This window comes from Miniopterus schreibersii, assembly GCF_964146895.1.
Source record: "Miniopterus schreibersii genome assembly, chromosome: 3".
Lineage (NCBI taxonomy): Eukaryota > Metazoa > Chordata > Mammalia > Chiroptera > Miniopteridae > Miniopterus > Miniopterus schreibersii.
The window spans coordinates 57008473-57025009 of record NC_138103.1 but is presented as its reverse complement, the minus strand read 5'-3'; the positions used below and the strand labels follow the sequence as shown (position 1 = coordinate 57025009).

At 32.3% G+C, this 16537-nt stretch overlaps 1 protein-coding gene across 1 annotated transcript; it reads right to left on the bottom strand.

The window, feature by feature from the left end:
• Window positions 1–903: 903 nt before the first annotated feature.
• On the bottom strand, window positions 904–16337 carry CETN3 (centrin 3). Its single transcript, XM_081133249.1, has 5 exons — window positions 16200–16337; window positions 14381–14513; window positions 12700–12814; window positions 6997–7188; window positions 904–1321 (listed from the first exon to the last, which is right to left on the bottom strand). The coding sequence occupies exons 1-5, from the start codon at window positions 16214–16216 to the stop codon at window positions 1278–1280; spliced, it is 501 nt and encodes a 166-aa protein (XP_080989375.1). The 5' UTR covers window positions 16217–16337; the 3' UTR covers window positions 904–1277.
• Window positions 16338–16537: the final 200 nt, after the last annotated feature.

Sequence of the window (16537 nt, the reverse complement as noted above, 5' to 3'; positions counted from 1 at the left end):
CTATGTTACACTTCTAGGAGGTTCACAACTTTTAAAGTGTCTCATATTATTACTGTACTTTACATTTAAAACAAGAAATCTAAGGAAAGATCACTGGAATAAACAACTTTCCTCCTGGAGAGTCCATACTGGATTATTAGTGAAATATCAGCATAGTTATCATTTCCCTATGAGCTATTTCCCATAACCACTTGTTTCCCTCTAACATAAACTATTACAGGCAGAAGAGCCCACCAATACCTGCAGAGTCTGTCTCTACTATTTCCTAGAAAATCAGAATGTTCCTTTATACAGGTAAAACATAGCCTGAAATGATTTCTGTGGCTTACAGTTTTCTATTTGCATCACTGTGACCTTTAATTGAATGATAATTACCTTAAGTCAAAATTTCAAAATTTAAATCTTTCACTTTATCAAGAAGTTAGATGATTCAATTAGTTCAAGAAAAAAATATCCATATTTGTCATAACTTACATTAAGACACCAAAAGTGTTATAGAACATAATACCCTAGAATAAATGGATCTATATGCACAAAACTTTCCTCCTCCAAACTGACAGGCATTACTCTGAAGGAATTATGCTTATACAGGGTGTCCTCCCAAAAATGTATACATACTTTGACAGCTAATAGTTCAAGTGATGTTATTTTCTTTTCAGATTTAACCCACTGGAATCAATAATTATTCAAAGTGTGTATACATTTTTGGGGACACCCTGTATTGAGTCATCTTCTTGTATGTAAACATAAAATGTTAAACTTGTGGAAAAATGTGCCATTCTATTGCTATTTGTATTTCTATTTTGTTTCCGAAACCAGTAGTATAAAGAGAAAAGATTTAAAGAAATATACTATTGAGAGTTAATAAATATTTGGAATCAAAACAGAAAATTTACAAAACTTTAAAATACTAATAAAATAAGCATTTTATTAATGAAAGTCTGAAAAACGTGCACCAAAACAAAAGTGACTAATGCTGAATTTAAAACCTTCAAATAATGTGTACCACATGATTCAATTTCTTAAACTTTATATATATATAAAGTTATATTATAATTACAAAGCTATGAACTATTAGAGTGCTAACAATACTTTTTATACGAAGAAACTTAACAGTAGTAAAATATGAATACATAAGATGCTTATTTTTGGTCCATTTGGGGGGGAAACACACACAAAAAAACTAAGTTGGGGTGTGCTTTTTTACATGCCTTGGAGCACAAAAATAGAATTTAAGATGATAACTGCAACATTCTTAGTGTTTTCCTTGTAATTCTTTAAATGTCACCAGTCATAATAGCAATGAACTCCTCTTGATTTACTGTGGTAAAAAAGAAAATGTAAGTCAGAAATACAAATTTTTTCAGAGAACAATACTACTATTTGACAGTAAGTATCTATAAATGTTATACAAATTCTTAATAAACAAAAAAATAATATTTGCTTTTACTTCTTTGCTAAGAAGTTGAACATGTTTATTAAACAGAGCTGCATGAATGCAAAACATAAAATGTGACAGAAAAGATACATTATGTAAGTTTAAAAAAAGCCCATCATAATCATATTTGTTTACATTTGCAAAGATAGTTTTTAAAGCTTGAAATTTTTAATTTCTTAGATGGTTAAAGCCTACCTATAATCTTTATTCTACTACTGCATTTAGCAAACCCTTCCTTTATAAGTTAAATATATCAACCATATAAATTAGAATTCTAAAAGATGAAAATATATAAGCATTAGAAAAACAGTCAAATTGGTGGGGGTTTTTAACTTTAATATATTTAAAAGCCTATTTTAAAGAAAAGCTCATTGAAACCAGGTCACCATATATCAAAAGTATCCAGAGAAATTATAATTTTGAAATATACAGATTTAATCTTAATTACAAAGATAATACTATAAAATATAGATGTAAAGACAGGAAATGATCACCGGGAAGACTGTTATTTTACCAAAATTATAAATAAAATTCAGTAAGAATCTCCAGCTTATAAAGCATAATGTTTAAGAAAGCAACCTAGAAACAACAGGTCATAATGGGTAATATTAATGTGATTTTATTAAATATAAATTTTAAAAAATACACACACACATGAATTATTAATAGAAATGTTCACTGTACTAGTCTAATATTTTTCCCCTGTGTAAGAAGATTGATAATAAAGAGTAAGAAAAAATTAATTAAAAAAGTTAGGAGATAAAATATGTATATCAGGAATAAAAAAGGATACCACAGATAAAAAAGGTTTCAGAAACCACACAGAAAACCAATTTCAATAATCACGTTAGTCACATTTTATACCTGAAACACAGAACTGCTGTATAACACAAATCATGATTATTAAAATAAAACTACAAATTCATCATAATGGAAAAATCATTATTGATGAGAAAAATTTAGGTAAAAATAAATCTTGACTTGGGCTCCAAAATAAAAACATAGGATTTGGTTTGACAGGTGGAAAGAAAGCTAAGGTAGGAGAACACCATCAGAAACATAGCTGAAGACAGAAAATAGTGCAAAAATAAGCTATCAAGGAGTTAAAAAGAATGAGCTCTCCAAAAGGTGAATAAGAACCATGAATCCATTCATTCAGTATTAATCATTTACAAGATATGATGACAGATATAGAACAGAATACAAAACCTATAACACTCAAAATATTTCCAACAATCTTACAAGTTATAGTAGTGATCATTAACCTTTGCAGCTAAATGAACACATTTCGATGTTTTATGAAAGCTCTGATCCCTCTCTCCTCAGTTAAAAAATAAAATAAAATAAAATATAAAAATTTTAAACAATTGTTATACACCTTCATTTAAGAATCCTGATTTAGTCAATCTAGACTGAAGCATGTAGACCAAAACAGGAAATAAGAGAATGTTTTTAAGAAAAAACATAATGAAAGCAGCCTTAGAATGATTTGATTATAAATCATTTTAACAGCATAATATAGCTATGATTAAAATATTCAAAGAGTACTTATGTTTTGTTAAAGGTCTAGAACAAGTCTCTCAAATGTAAAGTATTACATTTGAAATGTAAAGAATTTCAAATTAAACTTCACATTATTCTAAATCCACAAACACTGAATTTTTATGATTTACGTATAAACACCTTACAGTATTGTAGCATTTCAAAAGCATTTTAATCTATTCCATAATTTCATACCTAAAAACAGAACACTTAAAAACAAAATAGTAAAAAACTGAAGGGAAGTGGTTAAGGAAATTAAACTACTTCCTTTATTACCAATAACCATTCAGGCAATTAAGAGAATCTGTGATGACTTTGTACATTTGGTTTTATGATCTTCTCTATCAACAATATCTTATATCAAGTTCCTATATCTAATAAATCTAGCATAATACCCACCTTAAAATAGGCATTTGATAAAATATTTACTGAATCAAACAATATGATACTTTTTTCTTCTACACTGCTTTTTACACAAAATTTTCATAAATCAATCATTTCACAGGGTAAATCATATCATATGTCATTAAAATAAAGAAATTTAGAGAAATTAAGTAGATTAAGTACCTTAGAGACCATCTGGCTTTGGAGGGGCAAAAAACAAATTTTAGCATCTGAAGTGCCAACTGAATATTTTACTAATTCATTGCTTTCCTATAATAGTATGCAATTTGTAAAACTCCGTAAACATAGATACCTAATTAATATTTAACTTTATAGCACAAGAGGCAATACAGTGTTATAGTAAAAAGTACGTTCTTTGTCATTATAGTGATCTGAGTTTGAGTTCTGGCTCTGCCATGTATTAGCTTTGTGATAATGTTGGAAAGGCCATTATTAATCTCTCAGAGCTTTAGTTTCCTTATCTATACCTGAATCTATACTACACATGAATAGGTATAACATTTTATTTATTTTATAAAAGCTATTATGAAAATTAAGTGATATAATCTATAATATAACATGCTAAGCACAGAATCTAACATATATTAACTGCTAAATACATGTTAACACTCATCACAATTATTTACAAAATGGTCTACTTTGGCTTTTTGTATGTTGCTTCCATTTTTCAAAAAAACTTTACTGTGTTTTACTTTACATATGTTGGGAGAGATGGTGGAGAAGGGATTCTTTCTATATCATTACCACAGTTTTATTTATATTTCATATTATAGCTTTATTTCCTTGAACTCCTCACTCATAATGTTTATTATTCTAATATACACCAAAAAAAAAATGTCGTTTTTATAAAAACATTTTCATTGCTCTTAAATACTGAAAAGTGTAAAAAATTCATAAAGACAAAAGAATTACTAAAGTCCACAAAAAAGGCAGCAAAGTAGTATGAGCTTTATCAGGTAACATATACAAAGAAAGTAGGTTATATCTAAAGAGATTACAGCCAAAGAATCCAAATTAAGTAATCAGATTAACAAGATATTATAAGATATAACTTCCTACTTCTTCAAAAATGAACAGATTTCATATAGAGCTGCAGACACACATATAAATTAGGAGTGTCCCAAAGCCAGACTAAATGGATTAGAGTTGTAATTATAATTGTTTCTGAATGTGAATATGCCTTTCAACAATAATTTTCTGAACTTACCAAAATAACTACTACAGGGTGGGGCAAAAGTAGGTTTACAGTTGTGTAAACACAAAACAGAGTTTATTCATTATTATTTATTGTTGTATTATTTTCCTTACAAATAACTGTAAACCAACTTTTGCCCCAACCTGTATACTTAGTATGTGTTGTTCGAAAAATAAGTAATGTCAAATAGCTACTATGAATTCTACAAAGTCATTATATTTATCACTCACAAGAGTATTTACAGATATAAATGAAAAATAACAGTATATGCATGCATGTGCAATACTGTCATTCATATGATCTACAGACAATATTAGATGCAAACATGAATTCCCAGACTCCGTGCAATACCTAAAATGGCCCCCCACCCATTGAGACCCACATCCCAGATTAGAAACTAATGGATTAGACTATTTTAATATGATAAGACTACCCTTTTCCCCCAGAAACAAATCTTAATAATAAAAGACTACGCATCAGCTGTATTTTATTTGTAACCAAATACTTGGAAAAAAAGAGAGAAAAAATGTTATTTGCCTGTTAAGTCATTTGAATAAATGACAGTAGGATACCCAAGCAACAGATGTACAGTGACAAAGTGGAGTAATGCAAGCAGAGAGGACTGAAGAAATGTTTTAAGAATACACTAAAATAAATCTTCAAGCAATGAAGTACAGATGTGCAATGTGAGATTCAAAAGCAACAGACAGAGCAATATAACAAGGGATGAATAAATGGACACATTTTCTAAGCAAAGTTTCACATCAAGTTTCAATTTAAGAGACAGCTTCCTAATTGATATTTTCTTCTAATGTCAAATGAAGCTAATAACTGAAATTTGATTGCATGTGCCTCATACAGTATAACAAAATATTTTATAACTGATATTATTAAAGCATGCCAGTGTTGCCAAGAATATCTATATATATATATACGTATAGTGGGTACTATATCAACATGTATCTACTGTAACACACACTCCAGCTCAGGACATTAAGTCAACAAATATTAAAGCACTCATTATGTTCAAGAAAATGCAGGAGAACATAAGATGAGTAAAGACAAAAAAGAAAGGAAAACAAGCTTACACTTAACGCTAGGCACCATTAATTATCTTCATTTAATACCCACAGCAACCCTGTAAGGTATTACCATTCTCATTTTTATAAATGGGAATACTGAGACTCAGAAAATGTTGAAAACTTGCACAAAATTACAAAGCAACTAAGTAAATGGTAGAGATTCAATTCGAATGCAGGTCTGTATGATTCTAAAACCTCAGGCCTTTCACACTGTATGATTCCATACTGCTCTTAAGGGGCTTACAACATAACTGGAGATATATACATGTATATAACTAACAGAAGGCAGTGTACAAAGTGTCAAAATAGTTTATTCCTCTAAATGCTATGGGCCCCCAAAAAAGTCTCATAATTCATACAAACAGAGACCCAATGTTGGGAGAGGATTTTGAGAGAGAAAAACGGAGTTTAAAATGTACCAGAGAGAACAACTAACATTTTAGCAGACAGAAATTAGCAATTAGAATATTCTAGGATTAAGGAATAGCAGGATAAAAGGCACAGCATAAAAAAGTGGTTTCAAGACAGAATGTATTTTGTCAAAGTGTATGTATGGGAGGTGAGGGTTGAAGTAAAGAAATGAAAGACTATAGTGGAAAATAAAACTAGATACTTAAAGTAAGACAGATCATAGTAGGCTTTGAATTTTATTCTGTAGGCACTAAGGAATCAATCTAAGTGTTCGAATAAGGAAATATCATCAAATCTGTAAGGAAAACAATGCTATCAACCGACTGAATAAGGAAGAGAGTAGAGGCTTATAGGCATGTAGGGCAATTAGGAGGCTACAAGAGACTACAAAGTCAGTAAGGGCAGGGACCACATCTGCCGTTCTCATGTGTAGCACCAATAAGCACATACAGCACTGTACCCAGCCGGCATCCAAGAAAATAATAAGGCTATGATAAAAAAATTACAAAAAAATTAGGGCCTGAACTAGCACACCAGCAGTAAACAAATAAAGCAGAGCCAAAACATTTGAAGGGCAGAATCAATGGAACTTAGTACAGTTTAGAAGTGCACAGAGGTTGAGGAAGAAGGCATTAAAGGCTGAAATTTTACTATGTGGCTGAAATTTTGTGATATTTCACCCCCCAAAAAAGTAAATACCTTTTTGAAGTGTGGAACCTCATATTACAATCTGTATAGTTGGTTTCAAAGGTCCGCTTCATTCTAAATCGAATTTGTAAAATATTTATGCAAAAGCCCATTACAGGATGAACAAAAATTACAATAGAGATAGTTTGCAAAGGGTCTTGAAATCATTTGGTTTTAGAAAAACTTATTAGATGTATATATCAGGAATACTTAGAATATGTTTTACTCAAACTTACTTTCTCCATCACCATCTTTATCGAATTCTTCTATCATAGCCCGAAGTTCTTCATCACTCATGTTTTCACCCAATTCTCTGGCAACACGTCGCAAATTCCTCAAGCTTATTTTACCTGAATCATCATCATCAAACAGTTTAAATGCCTTCAATATTTCTTCATGTGGATCTCTTTCCAATATCCAATCTGTCACTAGAGTTTTAAAAAAAAAGAAGACAAAAAAATAAACCTTTATAATCACAAAGGCATTCATTTGTGAAATCAACGAAGTACTAGATGAGAAGTAAAGCTGTGAATCTGTCAACACTGAGCTTGATAATAAAATGCCAAATTAGAGCCCAAAAAGCCAAAGAGATAAATCTGAAATTAGAAAAATTAAATCCATATTTTAAAATTTAATCTTTATAATATCAATAATTCATCCTATTATAAGAATAAGCAAAACTTATATTGTACAGAGGCAAAATAAAAATAACTATATTTATACCCATATTAGTATATGTAAGGTATACTATTATCAAGAACTGTTCTAGGCTCCACTGACATCAAGCACATTAGGAGTTTGTAATCTAGCTGGAGGGATGTTATACCAACAAAACAATTAAAACTACCTAGATAAAAGATGTTTGCTGGCTAAACTTAATAGTAACACTAATTGTTCCTCAAATTTAATCCAACTTAAAAACAAACAAACAAGGCCCTGACAAATTAATAAAATGCACTGGCATCATTGATATAGACACAATTGCAGACAGTAGATGAAAATCTCACTGATACCTTCATGATTAGAAGAATCTACTGGTTCTCCAAAATATGAGAACTGGTTATGAAAAGAATTAAATCTAATTGCAGTAACACAGCCGGGGGGGGGGGGGAAAGTCTGGAAAGGAGATTTCATGCATTTTGTTCAGCAAAATAATAACTTCTGACAAGTAATTAAAATTAAGTGAGTAATTTCAGACCTCAATAGCTGAGAGTAGCAATGCATTATAATATACTAAATGTAATAATATATAATAATAAAGTTAATACTTTCAATATTACTAGTCTTAATAGCCACAATTAAAAAAATTGAAGTAAAAATCTGTGTTATATAGGTAAAAAATCTGAAAATATCTAAGTAAACATCTCTGAAATAATTCTGCAAACTAGTCTATCACTATAATAAAAGGTATTTATGACTTTCACTGTGCCATTAAAAATGAACCAATCCTACTGGTTTATGAAATCATTAAAAACCTGCAAATGCTTATAGATGGAAAGTACAGGAATGTTTGATGCACCCAAAAGGAAAAATTCAAGTCCCCAATATTTTATTATTGTTTTGCTGCTATTTCATATTTGAATAAGCTTCAGAATAGGCACCTATTCAAGATGTTAAATCATCTACACATACATTCAATAGTTTTCTTTTCTCCTATCCATTAATTTTATCCAAAAAGTCTTCCAAGTAACTAATTGAAGTATATTATTATAAGTATGCAAATCATCAAAGCTCATAAATATTCAGTCAAAAAGGAGTTGGCATATATACAGCCATAACACCAAAATAAAATACCACACTTAACTCCATGGCTCATACTCAACTTATTTTGAATTTAGTCCCAACAAAAAAGCAGGACAAGGAAAAAAAAGTGTTAAGAAATTTTTTTCACCAATTAAATAATTTACATGACAGGTGAACCAAAAAAGCAGCTTGCTGAAAGTATTAATGTACTTAAAGAAGCAACAGGGTGATCTGGGGAACAGATGGGGCTCCAAGATACATAAATTCTTATTCCACTGGTACTTTAATTGTGTTAGTTACTTCAGACTTATGTGTACATTTAATCTTTTATCAATACTTTGCCTTAGAATGCAACTTTTCTTGGGAACTATAAATACTCATCATTCTGGACAGCTAAAACATTAAACTTTATGGTGACTCTCCTCTGTGCTTTCATGTTCTATTCCTGTCATACAAAATAGAATTTAATTAGAAGAAATACATTTTCTTTCGATGAAAATAAGTCGACTAACATGCAGGCAGTTAAGGTGGGTTCAATCTATTTCACAACTTCCTGCCCATGTAGCTCTATTTTCAAATAATTTAATTATACTATCAAAAATGTAGTTCCTCAAAATAGTTACACCTTACACTTTCTCAAAATCACTTATGAATAGAGCAAATAAAAAACATCACATTAAAAGTTTATCAAAAATCATTAAAGGTAATGCTAGAAATATAGCTTCAACTATATATCTCACTACCTTTTGGAAGGCTCTATGCAAACATACCAGTTACTATAAACAACATTTTGGAGTCCACACTCCTCTCACCAGCACCAAGATAGTTGTCAATGCCCCACTCCAAAAAAGATGAGAGCATTGTTAACAGATAGTTCCCCATATTTGAAAGGCTGAACATTTTCAATCACATAAACCTAATCAGTAATTAGATCCTATAGTTCTGAGGATGTTACCTTTTTTACTCTTAAATATATCCCTTTTCATTCTCGCCACCTTCAGCACAAAACATATTACTTTCTGCCTGCAGTCTGTCTTCCCTCCAACTCATCTTTAATACTCTAAACAGAATTATCTTTCTAAAAACATCATCTACTCTTCTTTAAAAACTGACAATGATCCTCTGCTGACTAAAGTCCAAAAACTCTACGTGTTACGCAAGACTTTACCTCCCTGGCCCAATCTTACCTTTTTAGTCATTTCCCCATCCTCTAGAGCAGGGAAGTACCTAAAGTTTCCCAAACATGCTATATTTCTGGTACCACTCTTTGTTTTCTCTGCCTAATGCCTTCCTCTACTCCATCCACAATAGTCTTCTTGGGATGATATCCTTACATTCCCAGCAGCCTAAATTAAAAATCCCCTCTGCAAAGTCATCAATCGCTCTGATCAGAAATTGACAAATCTTTCCTGTTAAAGACCAGACAGTAAATATTTTAGGCTTTTTTCTTTTTTGGTGGGGGAGAGGTGGATAAGGTCTGTCTAAACTACTCACTCTGCCATGGTGGCACAAAAGCAGTAAACAATGGATGAGGCAGTGTATAGCAGCAGCTGAATTTAGCCCAAGGGCTGTATAGTTTGACAATTCCTGCCCTAGACAAAATTATAATTATAGCTCGTGGTCACCTACATTTAAATTGTAAGTTCCTTGAAAGAAGAATCTCCTAATAACTTTTAACTCCCTCCCTCACACCAGCACAGTACCTAATGCCAAAAAATAATAATAATAAATTATCAAATATCTATTAAATAAGCAAAACAAAAACAATATTCTATTATACATAGCCAATGAAATAATAAGTAGTATGTACCAAAAAACAGATGGAGTACGAACATCTGCCTTATCTTGGTCTTACTTTAAAGCAGCAATTCCTGAAACACCTATGTTACTCACTAGCCTCAGGCTGTCTAGATTCTAAACTTATCAAATATATTCTAATACTTTTTCCTAGCACTGGGAAGAATCCAGTTAAGTGTCAGACTTCATCCAGAAATACTGTAGATCAGTATCCTTAGACAACTAATAGATGGTACATAAAACTAAAAATCAAATGTTCTGATTTGGAATTTCTTATCCCTTCAAAGGATAAAACATATATTCATCTGTGGTCAGTTATTCTTCAAAAATAATAAACAGGGAGAATACATAGTTCTTGACTGTTTGATTCCCAAACAGTAATAAATGTTTATTTGACAGTTGGTATTCTCAATAGGTAGCCTTAGGATAGCTAAAGTACGTGCTCAGCCAGCCAAAAGGTTGATCTTTGAAAGTCAGAGATGAAGTTTAGCCATGGCCTTTTATTCTAGAAGGAATCCAGTATTTCTGCCCTACTAGTAACATACAAAAGATGGAGGGTCAGGAAAAGGTGGAGATGGCATGGGTCTCTGACTACAGTGACTAATAAAATCACATTTAAAAGTTATATTCACTTTAGATGAAATAATATGCTTAGTAAAATTATGAATGACAATGATACAGTACTTAAAATGGCCTACAAATATGAAAAAAATAAAAATATAAATATATGGAGACTTTTTATGTTCCAGTGATGCAATATGATTACTTCCAGCCATTAAAACAAATAAAACAAAAACTATTTTTAAAGTAATAACAACAAATACTTAATAGTACTTACTATATGCTAGGCCCTTTCCTAAGGACTTTACATACTAATGTATTTATTCCTCATAAGAACCCTATGAGGTAATACAACTATCCCCATTTTACAGTTGAAAACGAGGCACAGTCAAGTAAAACAACCAAGTAACACAGCTAGTAAGTGGCAAAGCCAAAACCTGAAGCCAGGCAATCTGGTTGCAAACTGTCCATGTGAAACCACTACACTGTACCAAATGTACCTGAATTATAGCTCTTTCCTAATAGTAGCATTTCCACTATATCTTAACGCCTTGTTTCTATAAATAAACAATCTTAGACTAAAATCATAAAATCCAGCAGAGCTTCAATATTGGGAGAATAGAGATGGCTCCATCCTTCCTCTCAAGTAAATTCTACAAGTCAGAGGGGGAAAAAGAAATATGCTCCCCAACAGGACAAGATGCCTCTCTAAACAATCATCTGTTAGTTCATACGTTGAGGATCTTCTGTGCTGTTTTTTTTTTCTCGCTTAGGTTTACCCTTTAACTTTTCTCTTCTTCACTTTTGGTTCAAATTTTCAGATTAAAAAAAAAATTAGATAATGATATGAATCTGTTTTTTCCAAATGTACTAACTGCCATTTCTTTTTTATTCTCATATTGTTTCTTGCTGGATATTTAAAATAAAGGGTTTGTGTGTGAGCATAATTGAATTTGTTCCTAAATTTTAAAAATATCTAAAAATAACTATATGATATGCTTATGTTATAACCCATATAAAGTGGTGCCATTGGTGTAGAAAAATAATAAAATCAAACCTGAATATGTGTACATTCTATGTATAAAACTCTAGGAAATATAAGTTATATTAGAATATATATATCTGAATATATGCAGAAGGGAGAATTCGTATATATGCTATAAATAACTCACTAAAATCAATATATAATAGTTTAACCATATTAAGCCCATGACACATTATCTTCATTTGATTGTTCAAAATGTTTTCTCCTGCTTTTAGTCTGCCAACTGCCTCCCTTACTACAATCCTCTCCCCACTGGCAGCTTTAAACAGAGGACTTTATTTACCAAGATCAAGGTCATCAAGAACGTGTGGCCCCTCATAAGCTTTGTCTAACAGAAGGCATGTACTTTACAGCCAAAGATACCAGCTGCTACAGGTTTCTTCTTCTCCCACGTCGCCAACAAAAATCACATACCGAATGGTCTTGGGAAATATTTTCCAAACAAGAGAATACCAAATTTTCTGTTTTACTGTGAGAAAATAATTTTTTGATCACCCTTTTAGTTTTGTCAGAAACATTTGGAAAGACATTTTTCCATAAAATAACTACAGAGAATCTTGGTTAGAATCTTCAGAACAAAACAAAAGACAAAATGAGAAATCCCACAGCAAAGCTATAAATCTTTTTTCTTTGAAAATCAACATAAAGAGTACCCTCCAAAAACTATGTAAGATCCACATATACAGCAATGTTCATTAACAAAATTCTATAACCGAGAATTAAAAAAAAATACTGATATTAACCAGATAATTTCCTAACAAATGCTAATTACAAAAACTATTAAAATACACACCAACTTCATTAAAATCTTCAAAGGTGATTTTCCCTGTGGCTTCTCTGTCATAATCTTTAAGAATCTTCAGTACCTCAGCTTTTTTTACGTCAAACCCCAAGGCTCTCATTGCCACCTTTTGGATTAAAAGGGAAAAGCAAATTATAAAGCATTCTTTAAAAAAAAAGTGATTTCAGGTTCTTAAATAAATTTTTACAACTTAAGAGATGATGACACATGAATAAAATATACAATTCTTTTGCATGTTTTATGTCTCTGAAATAGCAAAGGGATAGTTTTTCCTCACTATTGAAATTAAATGGCAATTTGTTAATTTATATATCCTTTTTTATATGACAAACAAATCAGAGTATATATGTAGTATTCTATACAACACACTGACATAGTACACAGATATAACAAGTTACTTGTTCTCAAAGGATTAACCACTAAAATGGAAAAAAGGCATAGCATAAATATTAAAAAGTTATACACTATAAGAGATTAAAACACACTGAAATAAGAATTATCATCTGACTCTACATGATTAGTTATCAGGTAGTACATGACCCTGAGTTTAGAGAAAGAAGATCTTGTTACTTTATAAAGGAGAGACATGCTATTGGCAAAAGAAGTCTTACTTGAGAGATTCAAGTTGTTCCTTGATGTATGGAAAAAGTGGAACAGAAGGGTATTTAGAAAAGAATGACTGGTATTAAGAAACCAAAATAAAGAATAAACTTGAGAACAGTGAATAGAGCAGCTTACCTTATCTGAATGGGAAGAGCTCAGATGGAAAAGGAGTTAGCAAATGAGAAACGTAGGTGGTAGTAAAAGTGTGGAGAACGTTCAATAAAAATCAAAGGAATCTGAACTTTATGCAGTGTACAATAAGGAGCCACCAAAGGCTTATAAGCATTGAACAATATGGGAGAAGGATTTTAGAAAGATGAAAGTACAGGGCAAACTAGAAATGAAGAAACCATTTAGGAAGCACCAGACATGAAATAAGATCCCAAACCATGATAATAACAATGGCAACCAATGAAAGAGACATTATAAAGGAAAAACAGATAAAAGCTAGGTAACTAAAACAAACAAACAAACAAACAATAAAAAAGTGGAAAAGAGAGCCAAAGAGCTACAAAAAAGCTACCTTTCTCGTTGTGTTGAGTGTCAGATCCATACTACCCTAAACACCAATCTTGTATCTTCATAAATAATTCCAGGACTTAAAGTTGATATTCCCCCCCATTAGTAGTGTGTCAATATCACACATCAATTACATTGTTTGCACCAGTGAAATAAGTTGAGACTGTGTTTACGAATATGTTCAAATTAAAAGATAAATAGCATTCCCCCATTTGAAAAACAGAATGAATCACCAAAGATTATAGTAAGAACTGTTTAAATTCTGTAGTTTGAAGAACTTTAATTACGTAAATGAAAAATAAGCCCCTCCATAGGAATGTATTTTTACATTTAAAATACAATTCATTTTACCATGTGAAAAGGAGTTTCTAAAAAGAAAATTTAGTACTATTCAATTTTATTATAGCACTTTACTGTTAGTGTTTAAAATGATTTCATATTTCTAAAACCAGTTTAGTTAAAATATTTAGAAATGTATTCTTAGCCAACTGTCAAAAATGCAAATCATTTTCACAGAAAAAATATACTATGTTTTAAAATACACTATTACCTTTAATTCATGATAATCTATTGCTTCATCTTTGTCTGTGTCAAATAGTTCAAAAGCATCTTTAATTTCTTGTTTCTGTTCTTCAGAGAGTTCTCTTCTTTTTTTCCTCTTTGTTTTGTCTACAAGTTCATTTCTACAAAATGAAAACAGTCTATTTAGTCTACTTAAATCCTAGTCTCCTATGCCTCATTGCATAGTTTAAGCTCCTATAAATTTCCACTTTCCTAAACTGAGAAGTGTTACAGGTTATTAAAAAAAAAAAGAAAAATGAGGACCTAACTTTCCTTCCTCCTAGCTTTGTATTTATTCCCACTAATATTACTGTGGGAGAAGCAAGAACGGTGAATAAGAAACATTACTTTACGTCAGAAACCCCAACAAAAAACAAAGCATCCATACTATTCTACAATAAAAAATGTTTTTTAAAAAGAAAGTTAAATTCATAATTGACTCTTACTATATACTTGGTTTGCTTTTGACAGTTTTATAACTAAGTTATCAAAATTACTATTAAAAATCAATTTATCAATTAACTTACAAAGTACTTTGGCATTGTAGATTAGAAATGTTTTTGGATTACATATTTCCAACAGTTTGAAACTTCATAATTCCTTCCATTGGTATTAAGAAATCAGCCAAAATACTGAGTCCAAACATATCATGATTATTAAACGCTTAAAATATTCCTAATATTTGTGCTAGTTCTATACAATTGCGTGAAGTCAATGGTCTTATAAATCTCTTAACATGTAAATTTAAATTTAATTTCTCATAAACTCTGGAAAAACTTTTTTTTAAAAAGGAAATTTATTTTAAAAGCTAAAAATATCTTCCTTAAGAGATGTTGATCCAAATGTTCCAAATTTTCATATGGGGCTGCAACGCTCGTATAAATTTTGAAACAGAAAATTTTATGAAACTTTAAAATGTCAAATCCAGTTGATTTCATTAGAATATGTTATCTATTTGCACTTAAAAGTTATTCTGTTCTCTAAAAATCTACAAAAAAACGGGGGCGGGGTGGGGGGCAAGAGTTGGCTACCAAGTGACCAGATGAAGCTGAGAAGGCAGAAAAACTTTCACACGCGACTTAACTAGAGCCTGTCCATTCCCAGGTCATTCTCTTCCCCTGGTTCCGAATGGCCAAGCCCAAAACCGAACAAACTGACCCCATCCAACGGTACCACGAACATCCCTAAGCAGAAACCAGCACCTTTTCAAAAGTGGTGTAACTATATGGTTATTTTTAAAGTAAAACATCTAGATGAGGGTGGGGGAGAGAGCAACAGAAGATTAGAGGTCGAACTGAATGTGAGATAAAGAAACTCAAGAAATTTAGGTAATTTGGGTCTCCAGGTATACTGTACAAAGAGCCCCGGCTGATGATGGGCAAACAGGAGCTTCGTGTTATTTCCCAAATTTACAGTAAGTATGGCATGAGCAGCGCAGCTGAGGTGGGGGCGTACACCAGGAAGGAGGGAATGAATGGATGATGGATGGATGCTCCAGGGCCTGATTTCTCGCAGAAACACCGCGAGAAAAACCTCGCGCTATCTCACAGCCTCCTTGGAAATAATACAGCCCATCTTTTTGGCGGTTCAAAGCCCAACGCGTTGACAGGTATGACAACCTCAGCAGAAGTGCACGGGACTCGTCACCTGCGACACACCTGAGCCCCCGAGGTGAGGGCTCCGGGCCTGGGGGGGGGGGGGGTCGGCCGAGGTTCCTTTTCCGCGTCCCAAACTGCCTCCCTTCCACACCCGCCCTGGGGCCCGCTGCCGGGGTGTGGAGAGAGCATTGCCGCCCCCTCATTACCGACCTCAGAGCTAAACTCATTTTCTCTTCGGACAGAGACGTTCCTCTCAAGAGAGATTTTAACCCCCTACTCAAGGTAGCACGACTTCTTCAAGCCGTTCAACAGATACCAACGACCACCCCTTCCTCAAGGACCTCCCACAAGATAGACACTTCTGAGCTGGATTGGTTGAAATTGCTCATGTCCTGCCCATTGTGGCGGAAGCGTCTCTAGTCTTCTTCTCTCATTGGGTATATTTCGCGTCAATCAAAGAAACCGCTCTGCCTTTAGATTGGCCCATTGTGTTTTCCCCGAATCCTTTGCGGAGCAAGGATTCCGAGGCCGGCGGGTGGTTGCGCCGC

Excerpts from the sequence above, each read along its gene's own strand:
- CETN3 (XM_081133249.1), bottom strand. Across the intron at positions 12,815-14,380 it reads TAGATTATCATGAATTAAAG|GTGGCAATGAGAGCCTTGGG; the intron begins GTAATAGTGTAT and ends TTAATCCAAAAG. Across the intron at positions 1,322-6,996 it reads TAAAGATGGTGATGGAGAAA|TAAATCAAGAGGAGTTCATT; the intron begins GTAAGTTTGAGT and ends TTTTTACCACAG.